Genomic DNA, 12464 nt, shown 5'->3' on the forward strand with positions numbered 1-12464 from the left:
CCTTCATGTCAGGATACAGCCTGGAGGTTTTGAGCTGATAGTTGGTAGATTCCCAAACCTGTCATCTGGGGTTAATGTTTCTCTTTGTAGAACATCTGCCCTAGCAATTTTTCTATGTTACTCAATTTGGTTCCTTCCTGATTTGAGACATTTCAGCGAAGTATTTTAACCAAGGTAGAAATAAGCTGTCCTTCATGAATCAATATAAAATGTCATTCTGTTACTTCTCATTCCCTTGATCATTTGTTCCTCCCTCCAAGCTGTGTTTTGAGCTACACCATCCTCGAGAGGAAGAATAATTTCTGCTTTTCTTGTAAACTTCTGTCTGCTTATCTGGCTTCTCAGTACGATACAGGTTTTCATTGCTGTGATTATTTTTGGTTTTTAAAGTAGTTTCTGCACAGTGTGCTTCAACTTGAAAAAATAGAAAAGAAGTCTTTTAATGGCTTTGTTTACCAAGTCCAATATTAATGTGCTTAAGTGAAGGAACAATCTTACTGATATTGGGTAGGGTAATTGTTCCTTAAATATGCCTTTTCCTCCTTGCTGGAAACGATTTATCCAGTTAGACTGTCCAGTGGGTCCTTCTCTATTACAGAAAGGATAAATGAAGTCTTCTGAGCCTTCCTTTGAGATGGAAGTCCAATCTTTGAATTTTCCCATCAGCGATGATTCAGCAGCATTGCTGGTGTCCGTTGCCTTTAAACTAGCTTCTCATCTAATGTTTTAGAGTAAAAAGAATTGCTGACATACTGGAAGTGCATTACTTCTTGCTCTTGCTGTGCTACACAAATGTGACTGAGCGGAACAGTTCTGGGCTGGGTTCCTTTTCTGCATAAATGTTTGCTGGATGATGCTTGTAGACCTCATCACCTTATCTCTTTAAGTACTTGTAGTTGGAATAACAGTTTTCTGTGAGACTTTTTTTTGGCCTCACATTTTGCAAAGCTTAGCTGCCTTTATGCTTTATCATTTTCATCCTATTCCTGAAGCTTTAGTTGATGTCTTCTCTATTTAGAAGTACAGTTCTAAAATGGAATGAAATTGGAATAAATGCTTTGTTTGATCTTTGCATATAATAGCAGCAAATGGGCTACGTTAATTGTTCTTAACGTGATTTGCTGTGTAGTGTAGAAGCAAATGTTACATGTTTGTTGAGATTTATCTTAGTTACTTGCAAAGCAGGAACATCCTTCAGATTAGATTCATGTAAGAATTACTTCCTTAAGAAGTATGGTTTATATTGCTCCATAAATAGGTGCTAGTTTTATAAGGAGATGTGCTTTTCCAGGGTGTAATTACAGTCTCCATAAGAAGCTGGTGGTAGAAAAGCATCATAGCTGAGCTGGTGGGAGAGGAGGCATGTGGAGCTTTCCAGACTGCAGTGTGGCCAGCACGCAGATCAGTACCTCGAGCTCTGAAGCTGACAATACTGGCTCCTGGTGAGGTGCTCTGGGTACCCCTGCCGTTGCTCACCCTTATGGATTACTGGGTCTGTGAAGACTCAGCCATGCCAGCAAGGTAGAACCATGCTGTAAGGTGTACCTGGGAACACTGAGCTTCAGAGAAAAGGTTTTTCTCAAAAGACCAGTTATTATATATGTAGAAAAGAGCAGACTGGAGCTGGTAAAACACCTTAGCTTGTACCAGCAGCCAGATGGAGAGCTTTGCAAAAGGCAATTCTGCCAGTAAACAGTCCTGTACTGCAAGACAATTGCATAGGGACATTGAATTGTTTTATCTTCCTGGGGGTGAGTGCTGCAGAGCTGTACAGGGCAGAGCCAAGAATGTCTCCGCCTGTTTGACAGTAATCCCTCTTCTCCAGACTACCCAAAATGGCATTTCTAGCACTGGCTTTTTTTTTAAAAAAAAAAAAAAGTTTCCCACACTTAATTTCCACTACTGCTGACTGTATTTAATGCTTTCATGTCCCTTCCAGAGCTGGTGCTTACCCTGTTTCTGCTTCTAATCCGCTTGTAACTCCTGTGGGGATTCAGGGAGTGATAATTAACCTTTTGGTCCAAGAATTTCAATGATTTCCTGTAGGTACTCCACTGCAAGCTCTAAAAACTTGGAGTATAAAGTGGAGGGGCAGCTAGCTGTGCCATGGCGTGTCTGTACAGAATGCTGGGCAATTTAGTTTGGGAAGTTTTATTTTGGCTTGGTTCACTCGCTGCACCTGCAGCAGTGCAGCAAATTTTCTGCTTGCCTGCTCTTTGTAAAGGTCTGTTTACCAAACCCGTTTTTTTTACTGCTTGGCTTGAGCCCAGGCACTGTACATAGTGCCATGTGCTCTGGTTCTTGTCTTTTAGGGTCACACACTTTGAATAAAGGGAGACGAGAGTATGTCTGAATGAGGAGCAAGGTTTGGTACCTTCCTATAGCACAACAAGTCTGTGTAACTTGCAATGACTTGGAAGTGTTGGGCTGGCTGGGGTTTATACTGCACCTGAACAGTGGCTGAGCTGGGTGGATGAACTTTGTGCCACAATTTCAGTTACTTCTTCATACTTTCTTGAAATTATTTTTATGTATACTTGGTGGAAATGTCCTTTTAGTTGAGAGGGTGGGATACTTGCATATGGAAGGCTGGCTTCAAGAAGAAAAACGCTCATAACTGGTACACATCTAAGATGCCTGCATTGAGAAGCATCAGTCCATGAAAAATTAGTATCAGGGAAAGGATGATGAAATGTCCTCTGTTCAAATATACTGACTTTTAAAGCAGATTCAGTAGTCTTAGAGAAGGCATTTAGACTGGAACAGATGGCGGGTGAGTAGCGTTAGCAAAGGTAACTCATGGGCAGTGTTTGCTATCTCAGAAATCTCTAGAATGAGCTTTTCTGAATGAATTGTAACCAAACGATATTGGTGGGCAAACTCTGAGGCTGTTCTCACAAATATGTTTCTCTGTGAATGCAATGAAACACAGAATTCGCTAAAACTTCACAAATCATAAAATTTCTTGCTTATCAGAGCAATTTGTTATGCAGATATACTGTGGGTTTTTTTTTTTACTGACTGTTGGGAGCATGTTTAAAGTGTGATAAATGAGGGGGTGCAGGATCTGTCACTTGAGGGCTTCACATCATAAACTGACTGGCACTCATCGTAAACTGACTGAATCGCTTCTTGCCTCTATTTTCTGTCCTACGGAAAAAAGGATCGTTAAGGCCAGAACACTATTATCAAAGTATTACTTCTTAAAATTCGCTGGTTTATTGTTTAAGATGTAGCACGTTCCCTGTTTTTTTTTTTTTTTTTTTCTTACTGAAGAGAGGTTGAAAGTATTTACCCTACCTGCTCCTGTGTGGCTGAGGAAGAGAAGAATACTGCGCACCAAATGGTGTGAATTCTTTGGTCCTGGAGCTGGAAATTCTTCAGGAGCTGGGGCATAGTCTTTTAAAGTAGAATAGAGAACGGACCCAAGTGATTGTTATGGTTTTTGGTGGCTTTTTTAAATTTTGGTTTGTTTTTTTTTCCCCCTGACAAAGATGCAATATATCCCAAAATTTATGCTTTGTAGAAATTGTAAATACAGTACAGGTGATCTGCAGCAGAGCAGTGAGGAGGCAACAGACTGTTCTGAATGTAAACCACGACTATACAAAATAGATAATAGCATATGCCCTTGGTCCTTATCAGGCAGCATTTTCTGTCTTTGTGACTGATTACCCACAATGTATATAGTTTTATATTCCTGAACCCAAGCTTTAAGCCTGTGTTAGTGTTTGCTGGCAAGTTGGTTAGCGTCTTCCCCTGCTCCCAATATACAAGAGTTGGATAGTAGGAACGAGAGGGACATGAGTGATGCTCGTTTGGCTCATCATGAAAACTTAGTCTGGACACAGAGGATTTATTGCCAAATTGGGCGTGTGTGTGATTATAAATATTTATAGTAACTATGCAACTTAGTAACATTAATCAGTCTTAGAACATAATAACAGTCTTAAATGCAAAATAAAAGAAAAAAAAGTGCATTATGGAGATAGCAAGCTTTCTCCGAGGATCACAGAATCAACTACGCTGGAAGAGACCTCTGGGATCATCGAGTCCAACCTTTGACCTAACACCACCGTGTCAACTAGACCATGGCACTAAGCGCCACATCCAGTCTTTTCTTAAACGCCTCCAGGGATGGTGACTCCACCACCTCCCTGAGCAGCCCATTCCAATGCCTAATAACCCTTTCGGTGAAGAAATTTTTTCTAATGCCTAACCTGAACCTCCCCTGGTGCAGCTTGAGGCTGTGTCCTCTAGTGTAAGGCTGGGCTTAAACAGCAAGTGGATTGATATAAAGCAAATATCCCCGCACTTTTTAGGGAAAGGAAAAGCCCTTGGCATTGTGCTGCTGACACTCTACTCGGAGCTGTCACAAGCTCCAGCTTTTCAGATGTGAGGAGGTCAGGGGACTGAAACTGGGATGAAGTGTCCTTGGACCGCACCCTCGTGATGCTGCTGGGCAGCAGCTTGGGCTCAAAGTGACTTTTCAAGTTCTCCTCTTGCTGCCATCTCATAAATGTGCATCCTCGGAATGATGAATACTGGAAGAGACATAGGGCAGTTAAAGATTGTCTGTGTTTGTTTTCATTGAAATAAAGATGTTATCTTTTAGACTTCTTTATTTCTTTCTGTATGATTTTTAATTAAAAGCTTCAGAAACAAGGTGTTCTCGTGAAGATCCCTTGTGTAGAGAGGAAGAAGAAAAGCTGCATTCCAGGCTGCAGAATATTGTTTTGTTGTTTAGGAGGACGTGGGAAAAAGTAAATCTTTGAATTAGTTTGACATACTTAGTGTGTATGTAAACAAAAGAAGTCGCAGTGTGCCTTGATACTATTTGTCCCAGGCAATTGGGACAAGTTGGGACGTTGCCTGGAAAATGCCCAGTATCTAATCCCCAATGCTGGCTTTAATGGCTTGACCTCAGCTTTGCAGCTCATTAGTCAGCACTGTGTGATTGCAGGCTCTGGGGGCTTATACGGCATGGAGTGAGTGCAGAGGGGTTGGGGTGGTGGGGTGGATTACGGGGGCAAACCCCAGTACCTCAGCTTTGGGCAGAGAGGAGAGGCTGGGGCTGGGTTGCAGCCTGCTGGAAGGGGTCTGCCTGCGGTGGGGGACAAGTGGAGGGTCTTGCCAAGGAGCATCCTGATCGCTGCTCCTGGGTCTGAGGCCACCTCAGGTACACGTGCTCGTGTGCCGACCATCCTCCCTTTGCGACCAGCCCTTGCTCCAGTGTTGACCCACATCAGTCACACGTCAGCTATTCCTGGTTGCTCTTGAGATAGCTGCCTTCCCTCAGCAGCAGCCTGTGTTTTCTTCTGCTCCAGAGGTGGCTAATGTGAGCATCAGTGCAGAAGAAAGTCTTTTGCTATCTGCAGAACTTTTTTTTCACATTTTAGGAAATGACACCTGCAGTACTTTATGCCAGTGCAATTCTTGCCTACAGTATAACTTTCAAGTCCTTTATGTGCACTGATGGTTACTGGTTTTAGCATGTGCTTTTCTGTCCCAGGCTCTCCCCACGGGCTTGTGATGGGGGGGATGAAGCTGTGATGGCTGCTGCCCTTCAGGAGACAAATTTGTTGATGGAACAATTTTTTTGTGTTAAAAACCTGCATAATTAGGCAACGATAATGCTGCTTCATTTAGACCATCATAAGCAACAGCTGTTATGGGGGATATGATCTTTTTTTAAATGTGGGCACCCAAGGAATTACTTTCAAAGCACAACTGCAGGCATGCTAATGCACACACTTGGGCTGGTGATGGACCTCTTGCAATGACTCCTTGAAAAGGAATCTGTAAATTATTCCCTTCTGATAACTCTGGGGTAGACACAAGCCTTGTGTAGTAAGAGGAATCCCTCTCTCACGGTCAGTCTTTTATCTGCCATTAAACTCAACTCCCTGCTTTAGGGAAAAGATCAAGCTTTTCATATACGAGACATCAGTCAGTTAGGGTCTGTATTTTGAGGTGTTGGACCAAGTTCTTCCAAAGGTGTGATGGTGTGCTAGAGCATCTGGTTTGCGTTAATCAAGTGCGTTAATAAATAACCAGCTTTAGAGCTGTTGGTTTAGACATGTAATGGAAATGAGCTAATGAAATATTGCTATGATTCTTTGCCTCATTGTGTTCAGGTTTCTGGTTTGTTCGTTTTTTGTGTTTTTGTGGTGGTTTCTTTTTTGTTTTTTAGCTGAATGACACTGCTTTGCTCTGGGCTGCTTCTGACCTGATGCTCTTATTCTGTTGTGGATAATCCACGCCTATTCATAGCAAAAGAGCACTAAAATGCTGTCACTTAAATGTTGATTGTTTGGAGATTAGGGGTGGAATAGCTTTGTGCCTCATCTCTTTTCTGAACCGTTTATTGCGCTGTATGCTGGATCATATCTACCCTGATCAGTGCTCATGGAGAAGTTATTGTTGCAGACAAAATAATGGCTTTCGTGTGTCATTTTTCTGATTGCCAGCTTGTGCTTTAAAAACGTTCCTGGAATAATGGGTTTCTGTAGGATTACTGTAATTCAAAAGGTCATCTAGGCAATAATTATCTTATGCAGTTAGCTTAAGGAATTCAGAAACACAACATTAATTCAAATTCTGTCTTTCCAGTTTAAATGATTAAATTCTACATTCAGGTGTCCCAGAATATAAAGATCAGACCTAAATCTAGAGAGAGTTTTCACAAAAAGATATAAATCTAAATTTTCAATTTATACCAAAATTTTCATTGAACTTCTGACAATGCAAACTTAACAGAAGTGTGTTTAAAATATTTGAGTAAAAGTTTCACAAGCAGCAAGAGCATGGGGTAAATGATCAGCAGTTCACAGTGAAACTCTCCATTAAAGAAAGAAATCTAAATCGCAAATTTTAAAACCATGATTTTAGACACCTGAAAATTAATAAAGATGAGTACAGCATACGCTGAACTGGGATGCGTTTTGGTGGTTCTTGGTCTTTGTAGCATTTCCATCACCTGCAGAATTGAGCAATGGCAGAGTGGGGTGATGCTTTTATTATTTTTTAAAAAAAGTTATTATATCTGTTACTAAATAAATAGTTTATTACTGGTTCTGTGTGCAACTGTTGAACTGGGTGTGTGTCTATGGATTTTGCTTAACTGAGATCTCTTATGTGTAGGACTTGAAGGATAGATTTTTTAAAATGTAATAGATCAACGCATGTTACACTGCAAAACCCTTTATTCCTGTGAACTTGAAGTCCCAGTGTGTGTTGGTGCTGCATGCTGGAGTTGGTGCTGTCTGCTCTCATGCGCCAGTGGTCTAAAGATGTATGTCCTTAGCTATCAGCATTTGGCCAAGTTAAACACGTTGTCAAGAGTTTGGTGGTGGAACCCAAAGCCATAACTCTCACCTGCACACCGCTGAGTTACATCTTTATTTCAGCTCTGAAAGTTTAGGTGTCTAGGTATGCTTTACATCTCTACCAGCTCTTGGATGCTGCTGGTACCCAAAGATACCAGTCTGTTCCCTTCCTGCCCACCATGCCTCTTCCAAAGTACAGATAACACAGTTGTTGGGGAAGTTTAATTTTTGAAGCTCACAGTGAAACAAATGTGTTTTTCCATTGGCAGGTCTTTCTGGTTCAAGTTAATCCAGGTGAAACCTTTACAATAAGGGCTGAGGATGGAACCCTGCAGTGCATCCAAGGTAAGAGGATACGCGAACGTGCGGATGAGCATTGCTTGCATTATGGAAAACTTGTTCTCTCATCTCTACAAAAACGTGGTAGGCAGTTCTGGAAATACAGCGAAGCACTTCAGAGTGAGAAGTTGCAGACGTGGCTGCTGTACATGTTATAGGACTTTAATATCTCAGAATGAGTCATGAATTTCTTGCCAAGTCCGGGAGATTTCTCTCTCTGTTCAGTCATTTAGCAGCATTTTTTATTTTATATATATGCATATTTCCTTGTAACAACATAGTAAATACAAATGAGAGATCCCCAGTTAGTCTGAAAACTAGTAACAAATTAAGTGGATATCTATGGAAAAACTGTTTTGTTTTCATACAGGTGTTGGGAGGGACAGAAAATGAGCAGAGAAGTACAGACATTGCAGAGTGCTTGGAGAAGTCAGATTGGGTTTGAGCAGAATTTTAAATTGGTTCTTTAGAAGCAAAGCCATTTAATTACGTAGTGTTGAATAAAAGCATGTAAGCAGTCTTTTGACTGCTGTTTTATCTCTCAGTAAAATTGTGCAAATACGATAAACAGTGCTTGGTTTTTGTTTTTTATTTTTTTTATAAGAAAGAACCCACACAAAATCTTTTAACAGGACTGAAGGGAGAAGTGACAAAAGACCTTTCAGATTGTATATTAAGTGCTGGGAAGAGAGTTTCTAGCTAGCAGCAAATACAGCTTTGAAGTGAAGCAGGTATTTCCCTGGGTATAATGCTGTCTACAGTAAATACAAGAAGGTTAAAACAAAATTTAAAGGGAATAGACTTTGCATAGCTATGCTGCTAATACTGTTTTCAGTGATATTTTTTGAGCTTATGCCATTATGTTATTTTTTTGAGAAGGGAGGTAGATGGTGTTGCCTCCCCCATCCTTTACAGGATGCCATTAAGCAGCAGTCTCAGTGGGCTATTAATTTAAAAGACTTTCCTAAAAAATAATAGTTATGGGGAGGGGAAAAGTCATTGTATAGGTGGTGAATTGCCTGTGTATTTTGACTGTGAATTTCAAATCTACTCAGGAAAGACTGTTTCTTAGACTGCATCAAATACTAAAATCATCCTGCTCAAGGATAGCTGTGCTTTTTATTAACATTTGGATTAGAAGGGACCCCAGGAGGTCACCTTACCCAACCTTCTGCTGAGAGCGGGGACAGTGTCAGAGGCAGATTGGGTTGTCCACCACCTCCTGAGTTGTGAAGCTCTCTGAGGATGGAGGCTGCTCCCTGGGCAAACTGCTCCAGTGCTGAACTGCTCCCATATGAAGAGTTTGTACTTTGAAACATTTGAAATTTCTCATTTGCAGTCTCTTTGCATCTTTTCTGTGCCCCCCCCCCCCCGCCCCGTTTAAACAGTGGAGAAGTTGGTTGTTGTTGCTTGAAATTTCATCCCCATGGAAATGAAGAATTAATAGTTGTTTGAGAGAGACGTTACAGAAGCTTCCCTGAGCACTGTCCAGGGTTATTCAGTCTTGATGAGCAATAATAGCAGCACCAATTTAAAACTGCTTGTTAAGATTTATAGCCAACATGCTGTGAGGTAAGAAATTGGTCCACGTGGCAATTAACAGAGAAATAAAGCTGGCTACTCGTTTTACTTGAAATGAATACTTTATATTGGTTACTACATTAAAAATTTCCGTTACAAATATAATTGACACCATTTATATATAATTTTTTTTCATGCTCAAAAGTGTTGTTCAGACTGTGTATTTAAAAGAATATGTGCATATTATTGGCAAAATATTAGCATACTTCCTCCCAAACCCATGGTAGCCCCGGGGAGGAAAGCCCCGCTTGTCCTGTGCCACCACCCGCCCTGCCTGACCGTCGGGCTCTGCTGCAAAGCTGCACCTCTGTGGGCGGCTGAAGGGAGACTGATTTAGAATCTTAATTCAGTGTTTTTGAGAGATGAAACGTGTATATGTGCTGTATCATCAGCATTTTAAAAGCTGCTCTTTTATACAGTTTTGGCAGGTAATAAATACTTCATAAATACTTCAATGCTTTAAATACTTCATTTCCTTTTTGTGTTTTTCCACTTAATTTTTCACAAACTCAGGACTTGGCTGTTGCTACCTCTGCAAGGGAAGGACAAGGGCAAGACATATCCTCACCCATTTCTTTGCTCAGCTATAACTGTAGACCTTTTATTCCCTTTATAGGAAAGATTGCTTCTAGCTAGTGCTTTGGGGTAACCACACTATAACCACACTACGCAAAATACAGAAGAGGGGGAGAACATGGATCTGATCAGCTGCAGAATGGCACTGAAACAACCCCTCCGTATTTGAAAAACAATTATTCTGCTTTCTGAATTTTAGAATAAATAGATTCTGGGTGAATCTGACGTGTTCAGGAAATTCCCCTTTCCCTAGTGACTGATTGAAGGCTGTTTTTTTTAGCCAATATCTTAAGATCTTTGGTAGGAACTTCTATTGCTGAATGAGAACTGTGTCATATCCTAAATGACTTAAAAATACAGCAGTTTGTGCATAGTTTGGGGCAGTGGAGCTATACCCAAGCATCTGTTCAGTGCTTTTTCATCCTGGAAGGTAGTAATGCCAAGCTGTCGTGTGCACTGCACTGTGGGATGAATAATATGGACAAGATGATTATTCTGGTGCAACTTGAACTTGCTTGTCACCCACGTGTTGAAAATACGTCTGTACAGAGACCTTGATGCAGACTGAATAACACTTCTATCCATTGATCACTCAGGTTTGCTCAGTTATTGCTAAATGTACTTTCTATTGCCACCCATCTAAATGATACCCAAGATGGGTCTCACTTTCTGCCGCAAGCAAACCGGATTGAGTTTTCTGTTCTGGAATTTTCTGTCTGTATGTGTAGCATGTGAAAAGCCTGTAACAAAGACAGGAGAAAGAAGAGGTAGCAGAAAAGCATCTGGCGTGATAAAAATTGTATTTCCTGGTGTATTCTGTGTAGCCCATGCTGTTGAAAATACCCTCTTGGAACTTGCCTCTCGTCTTTGTTCGGTATCACAGCACTAGGTTTGGAGTAGCAAAGCACAAAATTTGTGTGCAAAGAAAGCAAAAATGCTAATGAAAAGTTGTGCTTTTAATTCTAGCATTGCACAGGTGAACAAGGCTCTGCATTAAGTGGTGTTTTCAAGGACAAGATACAGATGTGCTGTGGCATGGAGGGGTTGTAGCTACATTTAAGCATGAACAAGGACCTAAGCTGCTTTTTGGGGGTTACGTTTTGAAATGAAAAGAGGATAATAAACATACACAGTTTACTGATACCGGTATTTGTTTCAAGTGATATTTTCAAGTGTTTTGCCATCGATGCTGAACTTGAAGTGCTGCAGGGCCCTTGCTTGTTCTTCTCTTGTAAAACAAAGATTGCACGAATTAAATTTCAGCGCTGCTTTTTTCGTGGCTCTAAAAGCGAGTTAACTCAAGAGAAAGGCCAGAAGTATGCTAAGAATCTAGCAGTGGTTTCTCAAATGAAAGATTTCCTGGAATTATTATTCCCTTAATTTTGGTGGGTGGGGGTGGTTTGGTGTGGTAATGCAAAAGAATGGGTAATATTAAAGGCGAAATAGCTGTAGATGTAGGTAGGAAGAGTGTGTGTGTCCATGAAATAAGGCTGTTCAGTCTAGTCTAAGCAAACCAAAAAAAGTCTTTAGTTTTTTTTCCTTTTAGTACGAGATTGGAAATGAGGAAGTGAGTCAGTTTCTTAGAGGGAAGGAAAGAGTTGAAAATAGATGGGACATCGTGTAAGCAACTGAGTGATAACTGTGGCGTGTTAGTGGGTGGGGGCGGAGGCAGCCAAGATGAAGGGCACACACGAGGGAACTGGTCGGTGGATGTCGGGTCAAAGATTGGAGGTGAAAGAAGCGTAAGGAGATGGAACAAAAAAATCCGGGCTGAGGTAGCTGGCTGTGTTCATAGTGCTCCAAGCTTACTTGTTGCGTGAGCTGCGGAGAGCATCTCCCTCCATCGCTTGGCAGGCACGGAGGCAGCCCGTGGGCTGCTCGTCAGGGCGCCCGGCTGATGTTCAGCCTGAGATGAAATAACAGCAGCACCTGAAATCATGTTGCTTCAGAGAGGTTTCCAGAAGGCTGGAAATAACACATTAATCAAAGGGCAGCTCATGAAATCTGAGGGGGGAAGGTACGTCTGGGTACTGGTGAGAGCTGGGAGCTGGGCTGGTACAGCATCTGCTTGCTTTCCATTATTATCTGCTGAATTCTCAGAATTTGGTCCTTGATTAAGTTTAAAGAAATTAATTTATGACTGTTCTCAAAATACGCTGCAAAGCATTGCATTGATCAGAACATAAAATTCTGCAAAGCAGGAATAAATAATGTCCTCTGTAGGACCTCTGCGTGAGGTGGGGGCACTCTGCTGGGTCACACAAAGGGCTCCTGGAGGCACGTCTGCCAGGGCGCATGCGAGTGGGGCGGGGTGGACATGCTTGGGCTGCGTCAGGGAAGGGGAGAGGTGAGATGCAGGGTGAGCTCTGGTTTTGTTTCTCCTTGTTTCTCGGAAGTGTTTCAGCTCTTTCCGCCTGCATGCTGGTGTGCAGACTGGTTACACCGTATGGAAAACTTTCTGTAGGAAAGGTAGTTTCAGTTCAGATTGCTTTGGTCATTAGGGCTGTGTGTGGTGGTGCTTTAAAATACAGCTCTTCTTTTGGTATTAAATAGCTTTTGCTTACATTTTGTTTATTAGTAAGGGCCCTTTTCATCCTAATATGTTTTAAAACATAATTCTTACTCCTCATTTACATCTTC

At 41.5% G+C, this 12464-nt stretch overlaps 1 protein-coding gene across 1 annotated transcript in view; it reads left to right on the forward strand.

The window, feature by feature from the left end:
• The window catches only part of FNDC3B (fibronectin type III domain containing 3B), a 203536-nt gene that overhangs the window by 40530 nt on the left and 150542 nt on the right, over positions 1 to 12464 (forward strand). Inside the window, exon 3 of the mRNA XM_068406683.1 lies at positions 7598 to 7673. Coding sequence (XP_068262784.1) covers positions 7598 to 7673 — 76 coding nt within the window. The remainder of the gene's footprint in view (positions 1 to 7597; positions 7674 to 12464) is intronic.

Source organism: Nyctibius grandis, chromosome 8 (assembly GCF_013368605.1).
Source record: "Nyctibius grandis isolate bNycGra1 chromosome 8, bNycGra1.pri, whole genome shotgun sequence".
In the NCBI taxonomy this organism is placed as follows: domain Eukaryota; kingdom Metazoa; phylum Chordata; class Aves; order Nyctibiiformes; family Nyctibiidae; genus Nyctibius; species Nyctibius grandis.